At 40.1% G+C, this 20,768-nt stretch overlaps 1 protein-coding gene across 3 annotated transcripts in view; it reads right to left on the reverse strand.

Moving 5' to 3' along the window:
* The window catches only part of pcdh11 (protocadherin 11), a 124,751-nt gene extending 104,295 nt beyond the window's left edge, over window positions 1-20,456 (reverse strand). For 2 of the 3 annotated variants that reach the window (XM_034883514.1, XM_034883513.1), the window contains exons 1-3: window positions 19,661-20,456; window positions 13,362-13,942; window positions 4,121-6,628 (exon numbers count right to left, since the gene is read on the reverse strand). In XM_034883514.1, the coding sequence (XP_034739405.1) occupies window positions 4,121-6,628; window positions 13,362-13,901 (3,048 nt within the window). In that variant the 5' untranslated portion in view covers window positions 13,902-13,942; window positions 19,661-20,456. The remainder of the gene's footprint in view (window positions 1-4,120; window positions 6,629-13,361; window positions 13,943-19,660) is intronic. The other variant, XM_034883515.1, reaches the window with a different exon arrangement.
* Between the last annotated feature and the right edge of the window lie 312 nt (window positions 20,457-20,768).

A 20,768-nucleotide genomic window follows, 5' to 3' on the forward strand; every position in this document is an offset into this window, starting at 1 on the left:
AATATGACATTTTGCTGTTCCCAAGAAGGTTGCAACACATCTGCCAATATCTGAATCAGGAAGAATCTGATCGGATACTGCTTAAGTCAGGAAGGCCCAGTAATGCATAGATGCAATGACTCAACAGAAATGAGAAAAACAAAACAAAAAAACAATGATAATAAAATAAAATAAAGCCACAATCAGTCGCAAGGTTTTGCATCAGATTAGATTAACAAATCAAGTTAGCCTTTAAAATCATGTCTTCAAGCCTTGGCTATGCACCCACTATGAGTCAGCACAAGGCCTTTGTCATCAGACCATGGGTGGCTGGTGCGAAAGACCCATACCTGCACCCACGCAAATAAATGACGGAATGCAAAGATTTTGTTCACTGCAGCCCTCATTATCCAATGCTTCTCATAGATTTGTTTTTTTAGTAAAGATAATATGATAAATTGCATTATAAAAGAGGCATAACTGCAACACTTACAATATTCTAGGGTGTATTTAATCAAACTGCAATGTATGAGTATGTGATACTACAAAGCCACTAACAATAGGTTCTCTTATGTCGTGATATTCATAGAAGGTTAGTTTGGTTAAGCACTGACCAAATGTGCTCCGAGGGCCCAGAAACACGGGCCAAACAAAAGAACGTATTAGCCTTTTTTTATTCCCCTGCATACTAATGATGATGTCTGAGATAACTCATTAGGGTGGTACTCATTTGATCCGCCTTCGCTAAAGCACATACTCTCACAAGACCTCCTCATCCCTGGAAGCAGATTGACCTCTAATATCATGGGGTAGAGGTCAAAAGAAAATTATGAGATGCGTAAAAACTGAGAAGAGAGAGGAGGGGCGGGAGGAGGGTTACATTTGCAAAGACAACTGGCTGTATAATGAAGCCATATGGCGACACAATTCTGTGGTCTCTGTAGTATTTTTACAAGCTTTACTCTTTATCAGCTACATCTGTAAAGTCCCTGAAAACATTTTGGTGACCTTCAACCATAATTATCTCCTTCTGCTTGCCCTCCACATCGTTATTCCACGTGTGGGCTTTTTGTCTTTGCTTTATTTTCAGCTGCATTAGCTATGTGGGAGGGTGTGGGCCAATGAGAGATCACTGTAACGACACTAAAGGACCATCTGTCAGTCTGATGACCAAAAAAGAAAAGAAAAACAACAACCTGCATGTGTTCTTTACTTTTGGACTTACGGTAATAGGTTTAGGCTCAAGAGAGGCTGCATCGCTGGCGTTGACAGACCAAATGAAGCACATTTAAAATAATCTCTTGAAATTCTAGTGCTCAAATATTCTTTTTTTACCTCCAAAGATTACAGCAATAACCATGCTTTGTAGAAGACACGCTGTTTTTAAGTGTTCTACTTTAGACTTTGAAAATAGATATAGAGCACAAAGATGAAAATCAAGCAGAGATCAAATTATAATAGATTCAACAAACAGGAAAGCTGGTCATCTATTGTCATATCACTTTGGATCCTGAGAACATGACTCACCCAAGGATAGTACGCGGCATCACTTATAATCTTAAAGGACGGCTGCCTTTTTTTCTTCTTTTTTATCAGCCTCATTCGAAACCTAATTACGGTGATTTTAATCATACTGTATTACGAGTGATTAACCCTTTAGTGCATTTAATTAACCTTTGCAGTCACCGATTCTCATCGGGCAAAGCTTCATGCTATTTTTTTCCATGACAGGCTTTAAATAAGCACACTTAAAACTGGTGGGAAATCGAATGTCTAAAGTGGGAGGCATCACTTGTCAATTGCTCAAGGGGATGGAAAGAAATGTATGTATTATCAGCTTAACATCACGGAAGATATGGTTGTGAGTAGAACCAATGACGACACATTTCGTTTGATAGTATATTCAAATTCTAGGAGCATGTGACAACATAATATGAGATTATACAGATTAAACCTGACCTCTCTTGTAGAGAAATGAATAAATATGCATTACCTAGTAGAAATAAACTGATTAGAACAGAGCCTAAAGATTTGATGTTTACTAATCATATATTCATTGGTTTTAAATAATTCAGACAAAAATACTCCACTTTGATCAGCAACATAAGTGAAAATCAATTTAAATCCTAAATGCATAAAATTCATGAGGAAAATAATTTAGAATTGTAGAACACAGACTTGTAGAACACAGACTAAATATTTCTGCATATTTCCGGGCAGTCAAAATCAGTAGGAAAGGAAAATCATCCTGACAACTCGTCTGTGTGTCGTGTTAACACATTATGAATTAAATCTTGGGTACCAAGGGCATGTAGTTGGCTTATGTATAATGTACCATGGCAGAGCCTAGCTTTTAACCAGGATTTCAAATAAAAGGTATATGAAAGGAATGACTATCAACTCTGTGTGGGAGTCTTCATAAATTATCCTAAGCACAATACTTCACGGGATCAACAGTCATTTATCAAAACTATGCCATGAGGAATTTAATGCTTGCTAGATGTCACACAGAAGTGTACTAGGAGCAAAAAGAAGAAAAAAAATGAACCAACAATCTGAAAAATGTGTGCAATATGAGGTGAGACACAAACAAAAGCAAGCACCTCATCAAACAAAATCAATTATTGATGCAATATCATGAAATTGACCCAGAATTGGATGAATGGCAGTTGTGATAATTATGATCAAAACAGTAACACAAAACAAAAGCCAATGCAACCAAGCAACAACCAAAACCTATAAAAAAATCACAAAAAGCAACAAAATGAAAAACAAAAAATTAAAAGGGTTGAATATGCCAAGAAATTCAACTGGATGTTTGAAGGGGAGGGGAAATGTGGAAACACACTTATCAGTATAAATACATCGCTACCCCGTGCACAGACTTGTCCACCTCGATTCGTTTCATTATTCTTATGATAGCAGGTAAAACATCAACACAAATATACTCTGCCATGTATTTCTTCAGTGTCTTCCCTAACCCAAACTACACATCACAACGGCACACCTTTGTTGTGATGCCATTACAGCATCTCCTATGTGAGGTAATTTAAAGAATGTAAAGAATTTGTATCTGCATACATGCCGTTTATAACAATAATTGCGGCCATCAAAGTAGAACATTTATGGCCTAAATGCAACGTCGGCCTGGCAAGCTTTTTATGGACTACTGCTCCCTTGGTGTTTAAGTATATTGGTCTCAAGGCTCTGCGTCACCTTGATCCCTGTGACCCCCTCCCCCTGCCCCAAGAAGTACTCAGTCTTCCCCACAGCGCTCTGCTCTGGCTGTCAGCACTGAGCAAGGCCAGCTCTCCTTACCTCTGATTTACATTTATTTCCCTCGCCAGCTTTTATTTATTGGGGCACTTCGCATTTGGCACATATCTCTTATGGAATCATAAGCCCTTTGCTGTACCCTGGCATTCAAATGAGTTCTCTCCCACAAAGCCACACTGGCAAAGCTAAGACAGCACTTCATTTTTTGAAGATATTTATCAAGTTGCGTTGCATAGCGCACCAAGAGCACTTTTTTTTGTTATGTGCTTTTACCTTCACACTTTTTGCCCAGATGAATACCTGATGAATTGTCAGTGTTTCTGCCATATTTATTTTTTGGCTCGTTTAAACATGTCATTCAAATATATTAGCACACAGCATCATTTGCCCTTGACCTCAAATACATCAGTAGAGAGTTCAAACCTTACCGCCTATACAAGGCTCTCCTAAATCTGGCTACATTGCCACCAAGCACTAACACTGAAGTTTAAAATAGCTAGCAATCATAATTGCACTGCTGCCATTCCTCAAGCTTTTGAATATGAAATTAACCTGCATGTATTTTTGTAAATGATTATGCAATTACAGATGCCCATGAAGGAGGGTGAATACATAAATTAATAACAGTCAGAACAGTGAAAGGTTTGCTGCGTTAATTGCGACAAATTATGTTTAATTTTTTTTTGTTGCACACTGATTTTTAAGTGCATATTACATTCATGTAGACATGGTCATGGTCTGTGTGGAAAAACTCCCTGGATCCATGCTGCCACCCTCCCCCTTTCACCTCACCTACCATGGGACAGCAAGGGGAGTGGGAGTGGGGACTAGTATGGGTGGGTTTAAAAAGGAAGTCATGAATTACCTGTCGGGTGGTGATTTGCCCCGTAGTCTTGAATCCCCCCTGACAGCTGCACTCTGAGACACTGTACGGGTCGGAGCTAGTCGATGAGCACTTGGAGAGTGAGTCACAGCCCACCACAAACGTGTTGTCCAAGGGGAGCTCCTGGATCACATGGTGTTTCTTTGGGGCCACTGGAGTCTCCGGTTTAATTTGAAATGTAGGCTGAGGGGACGCAGACTTGTAATGCTTGGCTAAATCTGGGCTGTCGGGTTTGAATGTGGTGGGCGTGGTGGCCCAGTTGTACTTCCCCATGGTTTGCTCCTCTAACTCCACAGGGAGATCCAGTGTACCATTAACATGCTCATGGGTGGGGTCGTCAGGCTTGGATTCATCTATGGTCACAAAGTTCAAGAGGAGGCTCTTGGGGGATCTCTTCTTTCTCTTCTTCTTCTTCTTGATCTGACGGTTGTCTTGGTTGGGTGACACCCACTCACCACTCTGCTTGCCCTTCTGTACCACTTTGTGTCTGGGTGTCTGTCGGCAGCGCACCAAGGCTGTCACAAATATCACCAAGATGACAGTCATGGTCCCTGCTATGATTGCTATGACAACAATCACATATCCGTTGGCTTGAGGTGTTACCTCACTGTCCCCTATGTTACGATCCAAGGGAGTCTCCATACTTTTTCGCAGCTGCTCTTGGATAAAGGTAGCATTTGACACAGTGTCATTGACAAACAAGTGAATAAGTGCGATAGCATGTAATGACTCAGGCTGGCCTAGATCTTTAACCTTGACTACCAGCCTATGCAGCCCCTGATCAGCTGTCACAATTTTCTCCTGGAGTGTTATGTTACCAGTTGTTTTTTCAATGGCGAAGAGACCTCGAGGGGAGACCCTAGATGTGATGATGATGCTGCTGATAATGCTGTACTGCAGCTCAGCATTCATACCTGTGTCATTGTCAATGGCAAACACTCTGGTGACCACAGCTCCAGGTGTGGTGGAGGTTCGCACTAGGTCATATGAATAATTGGAGGATGGGAGGACGAAAACAGGGCGATTGTCGTTCACATCGACTACATTGATAGTGACCTTGGCGTAGGAGGAGCTTGGAGGTTGCCCTCCATCAACTGCCTTGACCATAAATGTGTAGGAGCTTTGCTGCTCCCTATCAAAGGTGATATTTGGTTTGATCACACCGGTTTGGGGGTCGATGATGAAATTATCCTTCCCATTCAAAACGGACAGGGTTATAATGGCATTATCTCCTGCATCTGCATCCGTCACTGTGATTAAGCCCACAGTTCCATAGAGAGGCAGGTTCTCAGGCACATAGAAGTTGTACTCAGGGTGTGTGAAAGCTGGGCTGTTGTCATTAAGGTCCTGGACGATTAGCCTGACGGTGACATTGCTCTGCAGGGACGTGGAGCCATTGTCCCTCGCTATGACAGTGAATGAGTACCTCTCCTGCTTCTCTCTGTCCAGTCGCTTGCCAACGGAGAGAATTCCTGACCGTCTGTCTATGTTAAACCCGTCAGGCGCATCAGGGCCAAGAGTATAAATAATCTCAGCATTATGTCCGCTGTCTCCGTCAGTGGCGCTGATTTTTATTAACTGTGTAGAGGGGTCATTGTTCTCCGGTATAGAAAGTTGGATTTCCGGCTGGGGGAAGATGGGTGCATTGTCGTTCTCATCCTTGATTTTAATTAAAACCATAGCTGAAGTGTTCAAAGGAGGCGTTCCCCTATCCGAGGCCACTATCTTAATTGCATATTCTCGAGTCGTCTCATAATCTAGGGGGGCGGCTGTCTCTAGTAAGAATTGATCATTAAAGACAGGCTTCAACCGAAAAGGAACATCATGGTCAGTGTAGCAAGCTACTTTGCCATAAAGATCTGCATCCTTGTCAGTAACAGTGATGAGGGCTATTTTGGTGTTGAGAGGTGCATTCTCAGACAGCAGAACAGTCCCATTAACCAGGTTGATAATGTAGCGAGTGTCTATGGAGGGAACATTGTCATTTACATCTGTTACATTAACTATTACTGTGGCTCTGGAGGGGGTGGAGCTGCCATCACTGGCAAGCACAATAAGTTTGTGAACAGGAGTTACCTCCCTGTCCAGTGGTTGCTTCACAGTGATCAGTCCCGTAGAGCTGTCGATGGAAAAGTGACGTTTGGTTGAGGCAGAGATCTGATTGCTGAAGGCAAAGTGGATCTGTGCATTAGAACCAAGGTCTGCGTCCGAGGCATGAAGCTGAGCAACTGATGTCCCCATGGGGGCATTCTCTGGCACGGAGACCTCCAGCTCACTGTCCTTGAAGACAGGACGATTGTCGTTGACATCGGAGATGGTGACTTGGAGGATGGCAGTGCTGGACTTGGGAGGGTTGCCACCATCCTCTACCTTTATCTTCATGACAAATGTGTCCTTTTGCTCACGGTCCAGGTTCTGCTGAACAATAAGCTGTGGCCACTTGTCACCTTCAGGAGTCTCTATGATGTCTAAGCCAAACTCGCTGACACTCTGCAAAGAAAAGACAACATTTTGAGTTACGTTTACTCTCTTTAGTACTCATAATATTCATATGTCAAATACCACATGCAACATTCTACAAACAAAAGTTTTGATTGTTGTTTTACATTTTTACTTTTTATAACAAAGAAAGGTACAGATCTCTGTAGTGATGTAATATGTATTCTGAAGCATTCTTCTTCCTATTTTTGTTCTTGTATTGTAGGTTTGTCAACTATCTTAGAAAGCCAAACAGCTGGTTTTTCTTTAGGTTATTTAGGTTCATTTGTAACCCTTCTTTCGATCAGGCTTTTATGCAGAGATGAATGTCAAGAGCAAATTAAAGGACCCAGGATGTTTTTAACCCCCCTGTTGTCATCAGTTTAAATTTGTCCCCTTTTCAAAACGTTTTAAAAAATCAGAAATTTGGGTTTTCATCAACCAAAATGTCAAAAACAATAATGTGTATGCTTCCATACGATGCTCTTTACAAATAAAATAAATGATCAGTTTAATATTTTCTTGGAATTCGGGTATTTTATAGCATTTGAAAAAAGAAACTGATAAAAGAACATTGAAAAAAATTGACAAAAATGACAGAAAAAGCTTAAAAACGTCGGGGAAAACGTGACAAAAACGTCAAAAAAGCGCAGAAGAAAAGTGACAAAAACATTGGGAAAAGGGGGAAAAAATTAAAGTATTTTTAATTTGGACCAAGAAAAAACAAACACTGTGTAGCAAGGGATCAACACAAAGGTTAAACAAGGGAGCTTGTTCTTGGCTCTGCTCTTCTCAGTTGGGCAACCGTTAATCAAAAGAGTTTTCAAACATGCTAATCATCATCTGGTTTTACTTTTTCTTTACCTTTCTTAGTTACACTGTATAATACTTTATTAGTCCTTTTATAAATGTGCCCATTTATCGTAGTAGTCAAGTCCCTCCATCCATCTAAGCAGCTACTGCTCGAAGGGATTCATTTACCTCTTTAGCCTCCTCATTCTGTTTTTTTCTGCCTTCACTAAAATGATATTTCACTTTATCTTGTGTCAAGTTGGAATAGAGGAACATTTCAACTTTATAATAGGAGGGAGAAAGCCAGAAATGGAGACACAACAATGAGCTCCCATTTTAAATACACTGCAAGACCAGATCACCACAGATTAAGATAAGGGAGTGAAAAACCCTGCATATCAGAAAGGCTTTTTGCACAAGGAGGGCTAAATCGAGGCAAAAGTAAAGCCGGAGGAAAATGAAAACAAATGCATAAGTAATCCCCATGAGAAACCGGAGAAACTGGGACTGGCTGTTAAGAGTAATTGCCTTCCACCTAAAACGCTTGCACTAATATTTACAATTTCAGATGGGCTATGGTATGGTTCCATAAATGTTTTCAAATTAGACAAGAGAGGAAGGAAAGGAACAACGAGAGAGGAGAGAGAGAGAAAAGGAAAGGAAGAGAGAGCAGGGGGAGGAAATACGAAGAAGATCAAGCCCATGAATGAGCTGCATGCACATTATGAAACAAAGAAGCCCTTTGAAGCTCTTTCAGTCAGAAGCAGTTTCATGGTAAAACAAGAAAAAGCATTCTCTTAAGAGATAAGCTTCATGCTGCACATAATGTTGGAAGAGATTACTCTGTCTAGGCACAGCTATCAAATGAGATTAAGATATATACATTCTCCTCGTTCAAGGAAAGAACATTTAAACCAAATTGTGTGCACAAGAATCCTCACTAGGTTTTAAAATCTAGAACCATCCTCGTGCCGGCACAGTGTTGTAGCCGACACAAGGAAACGTGCAGCTGCAGCATGTAAATTATTATCTACTCTGAAAAACTGCTTGCAGAGGGAATGTTGTCAACATGTCATTGATTGACAGAACTACTTAAACCAGCCAATGCTGCAGCAGTGATCTTACAGACCTCATTTTGTGGACCTTGTGGTAAGCAAGAGTCATATAAGGATAAACAGACATGGTATATATTGTAAAATATGTGTAAAAAATTTAGAGTAGAGAAACTGAATCTTACACATTGCGGAACTATTTCTGTCATAACAGAAAGGTCCAAGACAACATACTGCGGGCTCCATTGCTAAGCACTACTCCATCCACACAGAGATCCTCAATCCCCAGTTGTTTGAATAGTTCACAGATTCGGCACAGTAGCTGAGTATCTGCACACTGATATTTGGCAAAGACTGATTTAATAGTAGAATGTTGAGTTAGGATGTGTCAAAGGGAATGCTGAACAATGATTTATGAGCTAGCATTTCCTCTTTGCTTTTGTCTTGGTTTCACACAATTTTACAACTGACAAGGCAGCACTCAGCGCATTTCAATAAGTTGAAGGGAGCTATCTCTCAGGCTGTGCATCCTCCTGAATGCAGAATTAGTCTGGTGGATTGTGATGAGATCTAGGGCAGGCTAAGAAAAGTCCAAATACTTGCATGAATCACTCAGTGGAAACCATAAGGCTTAGCGAGAAGGACAATGCTCTCTTAAAAACAAGGTATGAACATTATTATGTGCCTCACACTTCCACCACACATATAATCTACAGGTTCATGTGTTCCCTGAACTTTGATGGCTTGCCATTCATTCCTCATTAAAGGTCCCTGCAGTGATCACAGAAGTATCAGGGCACTGTATTTGTAGGATGTGTGCAGTTAACAATCTAATCAGAGTTTGCTAATTCAAATGAAAATTCGTGAGGGATACTGACAGAAGCAGAGGTGGCTGATGATGAGGGAACGATGACTCTGAACCCTTTTTTGCAGACAGCGCCTCAGATTATGAGTGGATGCATCTTTCAGTCAAGTTGATGACCTTATTAAAAACTAAGAGGAGACTGAGATAGGGCTGTGAATATATCAGGAGGACTCTAGTCACGGTGATGCCCATGGATAGGGCTAACTGTGGAGAGCTATTCATCACAAGCTATAGCACCTATTATAATGCTGATAAAAACTCACCCTCTCTCTGTCTCTCATTCCTCCCTCATTCTTTCTCTCCATTACTCATCCACTTTTGCCCCTGGCTATGATCTCATGCATATAATTAAGACAAAAGAAGCTGGGAATTGTTTGTCTCTTTTTGTCAACCCCTAGAAGAGGATAATGTGTCAAAATAGGATGCTAATGAAAACTGGAAATGCTTGACAGTGAGCTATCTACCCAAAAACCCTATTCACTGCCTATAGGCAGCGTGCAATACATTAATCATTTTTTACTTGCTACTTGGGAATGAAGCTTGAATAAATTTTGCATCTTCAAATGCAGAATCAGTTAAGGAATAACATTATTCAAACTCCAACTTGGAGTACCAGCAAAAATACCACTCAAACTCAAAAATCTATAATTTCATTATCTATTTTCTTATATTTGTATACTTCAGAAAAAAAGGAAAAAGCTAGGTAAGTGGCAAAGGTTAAGTCTAAGAGCCCTTCAGATTGCCAAACCAAAACACATACACCCACTCTGTCATCCCCTTTGAGTGATGTGTACCTCAGCTACCAACAAGACATGGATCTACATAAAATGACTTGAACGAGATGCCTAACTTAAATGTGTCTGAAGATGCTGACTTAGATGCAATTTGGATTATTATAGTGTGTGATGTTTGCTGACTCATACACCAATGGAATAAAGGGGCCAATGTTTGTGTACAGACAAAATCCTGAGCAAACCCAACAGCAGCATCTTCTTTAGTCTTAGAGTATGTATCCGTGTTGGCCTCTGAGTTGTTCGGTGAATACATAAAGTGATCAAATCCGCTTTCATGGGAGATCTTCCTCCATCCATGCATGTGATTGCTTTCTCTGACCTTGACTATTTCTTAGGACGCCTTCTCTGCAGTTCAGGTGATGAAGCACACTGCTGCACTACACTGATGACGGAGTTTCACTTAAAGTTTGATTACCATTATGTGTGATAATGGAGCACCGTGTTGGATGAAATTACCCATTGTCCCTCTTAGCTTTAGAAAAGTACAAAGTTAGACTACAATGTTTATTTCAGTAGTTCTTTTAACAATCCAGGCGAGCTACATGTAAAGTGGTGGACCATTGAGTCTTGGCTCATTGTGCAACACAATGGTAGCAATTCCATGCCTTGCACAACACAAGGAAACTGGGCAAACTATCATTCTGGGGGAGCTTCTGGACAAATCTCACAGGACCATACATAGACAGTCCATGGGTGGCTTAGTGGGCCAAGAGCTATTCTAGGAAATGCTTGCACATTCTTTCCCCACTAAACCCTTGGATTTACTGCACTTCTGAAATAAAAGATGCCAAAGGTTGAACATGTTTCTGGTTCCTTTAATACTTGTTCCTGTGTTTTACTCCTATGGAACCTGGAATACAAGAACATTAATCTTGAGTACAATGAGAATATAATGAGAAGAACAGAATCAGGGTCTCAGTGCTGAGGATGCTCTAATAGGAAATTCCTGCAAAAGAGAATCCAACCACAGTCTAGGCGAGGATTTAGAATGTGGTATATTGTGAAAAGGGCAAAGAAAATGATTGCAGATGATCTTCATAATGAACAGAACATTTGGTTGGTGATTTTCCAGGCATGAACAATTCAGGACATTGCGCTGGAGAGGACTTGGCAGTGGGACTCTTTAAAAAAGCAAATTGTTATTCAAGGCAGACATGGACAGCAACGTTTCTGTTCATTCCAACCCAGTGTTAACTTCATCTGAGACTGCAAGATGGACTTGTCATTCCTGTCTCGCATCAAGCCCTCAAAATCCACTAACCCATCTTTATTTATTATGTTTAGGGTTTCCTCCAGAGTGCTTGCATCTCCCTTTTTAATTACACTTCATTTGTAAGAGCTCAAGTCATCTCTAATGTTCATCTATGCACAAAGCATAGAGTGTTGTCTAAACTATAAATGAAGAATGCATGATATTATCCTACATTCTAGATGTAGGGCTGACTCCATTTAGCAACAGACTATTGCACTGCTGTTGAAAAAAACATAAATTAGATGATACATTTTTGTTTCATAGTTCTGCATGAGACACCTATTGACATGATACAGTACACATTTCTGAAACCAACTATGTTCAGCACATGTAACACATTACTGGAAATTGGAGATGCCGTAAATGCTGTGTGTGCACTACTGTGTGTTCTCTGATATTACAATACATGGTGAAAACTTCCACTTCATGAAAACATAGGTCATTTTCAACGCATCAAAATTAATTTCCTACATGGACGTAAATTACAGCACTACATTTCTAGCAATATAGCAAGTTTAGAGGAGAAGCTATAAAGCAGAATCTGAATCATATTGCATGAAAACCAAATGGGAGGAAAAATCTAAAGAAAACGTATATAGATAGGACTCACTAATTTAAAAAAAATCAACCAATCAGACCTTATGTAGACAGGTGGCATGCTGCAGGCATCGGAGTGGGTCAGAGAGCCATTACTAATGTGTGTGCTGACTAGTGTTGGGCAAGTTACTTAAGAGAGTTACTAAAAAAAAGAAGACATTTTATTACTTTACTTTTTACTTAGCATCAAAAGTATTTAGCCAAGTTACTTGTTATATTACTATATTACTTTGGCGGCAACCCCCCCCCCCAAACGGTTAACCTGCCAGCAAATTTAGAGCTCATTCTACTTTATTAGGACAATAATTAACCTTACAGGAGACAGCAATCAACCAAACTGTAAAACTGCAAACTCACGCTGTTACTGTATGTAATGAAGACTATAGCACATTCAAATAGGCTATATCATTTTTTTTTCAACTTCAAACTTACACGCTTACATTATGAAAAGGACCCGGCGACGCATATTCCCATCACCATAGTAACTTGCTCTGCCTGCATGCACAAGGCAAGAGAGAAGAGCTGCTCTGCTCTGCTCCCAGTGACATGTTGGATGGCATCAATGTTCCCATTCAGATCAAAGCTTTTATATAATGACAATACTTCCAGCTGTTGAAATTATTCCTCTCTCCGTCATCCTTCCATCCAGATTTTGGCTAGTAGCCACCGTGACGTGATGTGACCCCCCCCCTGGTCCTGATCTGCCACGCGCTAAATTACAACAAGCACAATTGTTTCTCCAAGATATTGTAGATTGCTACAATGGTCTTGGTTTATCAAATATAATTGTAAGCCTATTTGTTCTACTAAAAGCTTTTTATTCTATTAAGTCCATAAAGCAACCAGTAACTTGAAGACTGTACCAGTAACATAAGGCTTCGGGCCCATTTCGTTCATCATCAATATCTTTCACTCATTCACTATTGATCTAAATTAATTCATCCAAGATGGCTGAGATGGATGATATTGCAGCAATACAGTATGGACCTCCATCAACTTAAGTTAGAAATTCAGCTTCAGGTACTTCGATGTTTTTAGTTATTATCTAATTACAGCTGACAAATCAGCAAATAAAAAAAACAAAGATATATAGGAGTCATGATTGGCATGATTGTAGAAGGCATGATTGTAGAAGTCACAGAAGTTAGACTTCATCATTCATAAATAAACCAAATGGACATTCAGTATATATATATATTTATATATATATACACACAGAAACGTTTTTTTATCGACTGTAATTCCGAAAAAAAAAAACTTTTATAGATGGGTTTAGAAAATGAACACTTCTTTTATCAAAATTAACCAAACTAAATCCACCCTGACACATACAAACAAAATATATATTTAATTTCTCTTTCTTTGTGAGAGACGAAACAGGAGTGAGCCTCACCTTGACCAGTTCATAATGTTGAATCCCATTGATCCCTACATCAGGGTCAAATGCTGAGGGCACCGGGTATCGGGTGTTGATGGCTGTGTTCTCTGGGATGGATATGTTTATTACGGTGGACTGGAAAAGGGGTGCGTTGTCATTTACATCCTCGATCAGGAAGCGGATCTTGACCAATCGGAAGATCTCATCCGGCAGTACAGCCACCTCAATCTCATAGTAGCAGCGTTTCTCAGCGAAGACCCCTGAGCACAGCTTCTCCCGGTCAATTCTGTGATTGGTGGTAAAGATCTCCCCTGTGTTGGCCTCCACCCTCACCAAAGGCACGTCACCTGTCTTGTACACAGGCTTGAACTGCAGTGGTGAGGATAGCCTGATGTTGGGGTCAAGGTTGAGGTCCAGGTCCTTGCGCAGGTTCCCAATGCGGACGTTCTCTGGCTGCTCCTCCTTTACTGTGTAGTCCCTCTCCTGGGCCCGGCATAGCAAGACCATACAGGTGAGCAAGACCACCAGCACGTGAGCCTTACTTACTAAGTCCATACTCAAGGGTGGATGGGAACTTCACTTCTACAGCAGCAATTCTGCGACAAGAGAGACAAGATAGAGAGAGAAAAAAGAAGAGAGAGACAGAACATACAATGTCAGCGCACAAATTACATGGCATTCCAGTTCTGCTGTAATTAGTACTATTTTCCCTCACGGAGAGTTTTCAACTTGACCTATTCATCCTCAACTAGTTCTGAGCCCACATCCTTTGCAAGTCTTTGAAAGCAAATTAAAGGTGGTTTTACACAATTAACCTTTGATGACATCCTTTGAGCAAGCGGACACGTAAAGGTTAGTAGTTCACATATTCCATCAATCCATCTGATGGCTGTAATTACATTATATTTGTATTGAGAAGTATGAAAGCAGTCAAATTTAGGGTCACAACAAAATTGTTGCCTTGAAAGCTTGTTCTCAAACTATTGTGCATGAAAAAATGTGAGTCAATATGGTGCAGCGGTGTCTTCATAAACTGCAGCTCTAATCCACACTTCAGCTGATGTGGAGGCAGCAGAACTGAGACTTAAGCATCGGTGCTTCTATGCGCACACACAAACACACATGCACGCACAAAAACACTAGCACGCACGCACCAAAACACACACACACACACACACACACACAGTGGTACCGCTTGACAGCAGCGATAAAGGAAAACCTCATTTGCTCTGAATGTAAACAATTGAGCTCTCAAATATTTCATGAATGCCCATGTGTGTAAACATACACAGTATGATAAGAGCATTGTTTAGAGTATCTGCTATGGAAGGAGACAACAATGTGAAATTATTTATTGTGGGAGCCGCCATCAGTCAAATTAATAAAATTTAATCTTAACTTCATTACAACCTGATGAATGTGTTTTCTTCAACATCAAATTTGAACAGCATTCAGTTAACTGTTTTTGCTGTATGATGCTTATGATAAAACCCTTAAAAGAAAACTCAGTGCAGATGGGTTTACCATCACTAAACATTCTTCATTAATACATTTTCTTGTGTTGGTTGCCACTTTATTTGGTGCTGTTGTTCTACGAAATCTTTAACTGTTTTATATGTGCACATGTTAGCCAAAGGCCAATAACCCCATTTGCCAAAACCCAAGTGGGTCATTGTGAGATGATGGAGTCATACTCTGCAATTCCTTCCCTGTCAGTATATGCTAGCATGAAATATTGACTGCTTCCCACCAGTTAATTAGTAGCATATTTAGTAAGTTATTAGAGGAGTCACTTCCTGTGGTTTGCTAGCTCACAGTTGGACTTATACATTAATTTAATCTATTTGTAGATATCTTTAATAAATGAAATTCCATCATTTCCACCACAATCACACTGGTATTAAAATGCATGGCTACACAGGCTTTAATTGGCTTTTCACTTTACAGTGGTGGTAATGGAGTGTAATTACCAAAGTATATCCATGTTGGGTAGATTTTTACAGTAGAACAGAATTACATTACTGGTGTTTAGATTGTTTTTAGTCACGTCGATGCACAGCTATGTTTACTTCAAATAATAATCCTGGATTCCCATGTGTGTTTTTCCAGCCCAACATATTTAACAACTAATATAATTTCATTGCTCCTATTCCACTGTGTATTTAGATTCCCCAACCCCCCAGAGTGCTTTCAACTGTATGATTTCCCTCAAGATATTGGTTTGTATTCATAAGGCAGCTGCCTTGAAATCAAACTTCCATTTCCTTTAAAGTATGGCAAAAGTGTATGACAGCCATCAGAGAAACGAAGTAGGGCTGGTTCTGAAAATGCATACATACCCGCGGTAACAAGGGACCACAAATAGCTCTTTGGGAGCCATAATATTTTCTACTTTATGAAATTTCCATCCATTTACTTGAGTCCAACAATATCCTTTAAAAACCGGTACGACTTTCTAAACTGCACTATAGGGGTCCTCTAAATTGGCAAGGCAACAGCATTCATAGCCATTGAAGCTCTCGGCCTACAGACAAAGGGGATTTGATTAAAAGTAAGAATTTAATTAAGCTGGTTTTGAATCAGCAACAATTGCAAGGCATTAAAGACAGCCTGTAAAGACAGATTTCTTTTCACACATTTTATAAAGCAGTCACATGAGACTCATTAAAGAACAGTTGGACAGGAAAAAACATGGCTGACATTGATTAGTGTGAGGGTTATTCATTTTACACATATAGGACACAGGCAGTGTTGTACTGTCATGTAAAAATATTGATGAGATATATCCCATTAGTAACTGTGACACACTTTACTTTGAAGTGTGCATCTTTCTGAGAGTGAGCACCAACTGCTTCACTGTGATGATCGCCAGGCAGTCCAAGGCTGAGCTCGCACAACGAATAATGAAGTTTAAATTACATCCTTAAATGGGATGTGATTCGGTGAAGTGTAAAAAGAAAAGAAAAGATCAAAGCGTGATCTAGATTTCCTCTCCCTTGTAAGTGACAATAATCTTCCACAGGATGAAGTGGTGTAGTATATTTTTGACTCAGAGTACATGCAGTAGTACAAATGTAGCAAACCCCTATAATTGCTAATGTCCAGTTAAGAAACCACAATGTATTACAATAGGAGATCTACATGTATACAGTAGATGTAGCTAAAGTAAATAGATATACAGAGGTTTTTTTTTTTCCACGTTAAAGTTAAAAAGCTAAAATGATGTTAGGTATTTGCACATGTTGCCCTTCAACACTTTATGGCCAAACGTGTTTAGTCCTCTTATTCATGTGACTTAATGCAAGTTCATTTTTCTTAGCTGTGATTTTTCCAACGTTTGCAAGGCGTTTCACTTGTCACAACTCTTTATAAGCCTGTCCATGAGGATATCCTAGGTGAGAGAAGGAATTGTGCTGGAGGGGGAAAAAAGTAAGAGGGAGGGAGAAAGAAATCCTAGGTGTCAGTCAGGGTGTCTCCTTTGCTTACATTTCACTAGTCTCCTGAAATGCTATTTTGAGCCCCAGACAGCAGGTTGAATCCAGTAGGCAAACTCAAGCCTCCCTTTTGGGAGACACAGAGTGAAGAGGAGCAGGCCAGCCCAGGATCACTTTACACAACAAAGTGATGGACAGACCTTCCTGGAGTTTGCATCCGCTGAAGGTAGCAGTGAGAGGGGAGACATACAGCTTCTGTCACCTTCTACCCTCACCCCTAAATATACCCTATAGTGGAAACTTTCAGTGTAGTTAGTCTGAGGCTTGGAACCAAGACATATGGAGTCCTCTAACTGTCGAAAGCAGGTTTTCACCACTGTTGTATCTATCAATATTGCCTTTGGATCCAAAGAGATTTTCAAAAGAGGGTACTGGTAGAAATAATACTTTTGATTGTCTTGGGCTTTTCTCTTTTAACAGCTTTAAGGATCACTGACAGCCTGACAGACCAGGTTTCAGTCAAGATCAGTCAGTTCTTTTTCAGTCCACATAGCCAGAACAATTCTCTTTACACAGTGGAGAAATAAATGTTGTTTTCTCTTGGGAAACTTCAACAGTGAATATATTATATTAAGTCATGCTGAAAAGTGAGAAAGTGCGAGAAAGTTATGCTCGACATAAACAGACACATTGGCAATGTTAAGAGTAGATTTAAGACTGACAAAAGATTGATATTGAAGTTCAAATATCACTGGGATTTGCACATCACACTATATTGTATCAATGAAACGGGAAATAGATGTTATGTCAAAATTTTGACGCATAATTTTTGGCACAATGTTTGAATAAAGTCTGGCAATGCTGTTACGCTGCATAACCCAGTGGCTTTTCACATATCAGTTTCTTAATTGTTAGATAAATTTGGATTATTAACAGTAGTACTTCTTGGATAATGAAATGGTCGCTAGGTAATATTTCTTACCCACTTGCATTAGCAAAATGGTGTGCTAATTTACAACGTTGTAATCATGGACCTCAAGAGGGCAGTCCATACATGCAAATGTATTCCTAATGCTAAGTGTGATTTTCCGATGTAGCGTTACGTCATCTTTAATGTTAAATTTGACCAAAATCCATTATTTTTAATGAAAATGTGACAAGATTCTAAAGTGTAAACAGGTAATTAAATTGTCAGAGAAACCATGCAATTAAATGAAACTAATTAAAAAATTAAGATAACTTTAGTTTAAAACCATGCATATTATGATTAATTGTTAAAAGGGAATTTTCTATTTAAATAAAACTGAAACATATTAGAAAACATTTTCACATATTTCAGTGTGGTCATATTTCAGGTCAAATTTGTGCTGTAGACACTATAATGGATTCTGAAATAAGCAAATTCATTGTGGGTAGTCATTTAATATATGATACTTGATGGGAAGTGCACTTTAACTTTCGAATATTAGAAAGCTATTCGGGAGATCTAAATCTAAAGATGGCCTTACATAATGGACACACTCTTAACTGACTGAGTTTTTATATGTGACTGTGGCGTCAGAAAGTTTAAAGGAGCTTGATTGTGACAACCAAACATTAGGCCTACACCGTGGGATAAAATCTAAAAGCAAAAACGATATTATCACCTGGAAAGCATCTCTGAGACTACAAGTCAGTTACTTTATGAACTTGTTATAACACATACAGTTTCCTAACCCAAAACTCATGCAGTCAACATTTAGCTGAATTTATCAGAGGCATTAAAAACCATAGGAGATATGGTTGGAACACATACAGTATATACGTATCACTTGCTCTGTATTAGTTTGAAATATGGATGTGCATGAGCAGATGTGTTTGGTGCAATTTTCAAATAAAATACTTAGCCTGCTTCCATTTACTCACTGGCTCTTCTTTTAATATAAATGCATCAGCCTACAGCCAAAATATGCTGCTCACCTTGGGAAGGTTCACATTACCATTTGATTTAATTCTCCAGCAAATATTGAGTTCAGTATAGGCCTTATGAGACGCTTTTTAAAAAAAAGGCACACTAATAATGTATTGCCTAGCGAGCAGGTATACCTTATTTGGAACCCAAACAACCAACTGTGGCGGTTAATGTTTAGGGCAACGGGGAATTACATCGGGACTATTTCAACTATTCGTAATAGAAAACAAGGAAATATTTATATATTTTTTTCCTAGAGTTTGAGCGTGAACAGACTAAAAGCCCCTGGCCTGAGGTGATGGTCTGTGACAGATGAACCGCTTGACCAGGAGCGCGCTGGTACCGCGCTCCCACGCACCAAGCTAAGCGGCCAGGCTGCTGAGAAACCTGCACTGACAAGTCTCTGCAGTTGGATGCTCTTAGAAAGTAGGCCTATAGATCTATCTAGCGATCAGTGTTTAGCAGGACTAAATAACGCCCGTAGTCGTGACCAACCGCGCGGTACACATTCGTAATACAATATCTCAGGTTAGCTTCTCCACGATGCACCACGTCCGTGGATAATATATATTTATATCAGGTGCGCAGGGACGCCTGTTATATATTTGGAGTAGCTCTAGGAAAACCCACGGAACATCAAAATGACCCACAATTGCAACACATGGATTTATTCAAGTGCCTTGTAGACTATCACTACATTTTCACCCAGCTTATGTTGCTCTCAAGTGATTGTAAATATAGCGCAGGTCTTCGCCGGTATTGAGACATCAATTATATTTTATATGGACCACATACATTAGACTGTTGGGCGCTCTCCAGCGTCTCTGCATGCGCATATACCAGTCATGTGCTTACACATGTTCAGAAACCACTAAAGTAAAACACATTTTGATCTCAACAGTAAAGTGATGATTAAGAGCAAAGCTTACCTTTTCCGCTCGAATAGGGCGAAAAATCAGCCGTGAGTTCCGTCGCGTGGAGACATCACTGATTTACAAAAAAAAGAAGTGCCATGAATTAAACTGAAGTGGGGGAAAGGATCCTCATCAGAAGCGGCAGAAAAACGCAATGCAAATAGAAGAAAAAAATGTTATCCACTACAAAAACTTATCCATGCGCTAGAAAAGCGCTGGTCCTCATGTGCAGAAGAAAAACAAAATCATGCACAGCAATCAACTTTGTTCGAAAAGGACGCTGTAATTCCTCTTCAGGAGTCTTGGGCTCGCAATCCCACGGCCGGAGATACGCATTGATCCAAGCTGGTTTTACATTAACTTTGTATCCCTAACCTACGTTTGCCTTGCAATTCCTACTTGTTTATTTTACCAGCTTAAAATCGTTGGTAGCAAACTTACACGTGTGCGTTAAAGGCTTCTTGACCCGCGCGTAAAACGTCAATCCAAGAGCGCGAAAAAAGGACTTTTGATGAAATACTGAAAGCTTAAACCTTATTTATTTTATAACCACTTGTTTAGACTGATTCTAGGTTGTGCACGCTCCCCAAAAACTCTTGAAGGAGGGATGCAGAGAGCACATCGCCCCCCAATGGAGTTGGATCAAAGTGTGCCTCAGTGCAGCATCACTTACAGGAGCCGGGATAGGCGGTGCATCGTATCTGTCTGCTAAGCTGTAGATGTCTCAGTAGTATTGTATGAACTCAGTTCCTCAATACTGCCCACCTCTCTCCCTCTCGCTCTCCCTCCGACTGACATCATGGCGGAAGGAGGAGCCAACCGCAGATTTAAGAGCCCCGGCCCGGTCCTCTTAAAGCCGCACTGCGTTGGAGAGAGGCTTGCACTGAGATGTAGCTGGATGGCGGGGTTTGTTTGGACCAGAGATGCCTTTGCTGTTTGCAGTAGCCACAGTGCTCCAGAAATCCGCCTGAAAGCAAGAGGGGGGCACTGTTCACTTGTATACGGAGCTTTGTGTCTGCTTTTCATTTCAATTAGGTGTTGGGTACTGTATCATAGGGACCTCTGAATAATGATGAGGTTCAAATTCTTTTCAGACATTCCCAAGAGTGTCAACAGGCCATGG

The sequence above is a fragment of the Etheostoma cragini genome, chromosome 10 (assembly GCF_013103735.1).
Source record: "Etheostoma cragini isolate CJK2018 chromosome 10, CSU_Ecrag_1.0, whole genome shotgun sequence".
Taxonomy (NCBI): Eukaryota; Metazoa; Chordata; class Actinopteri; order Perciformes; family Percidae; genus Etheostoma; species Etheostoma cragini.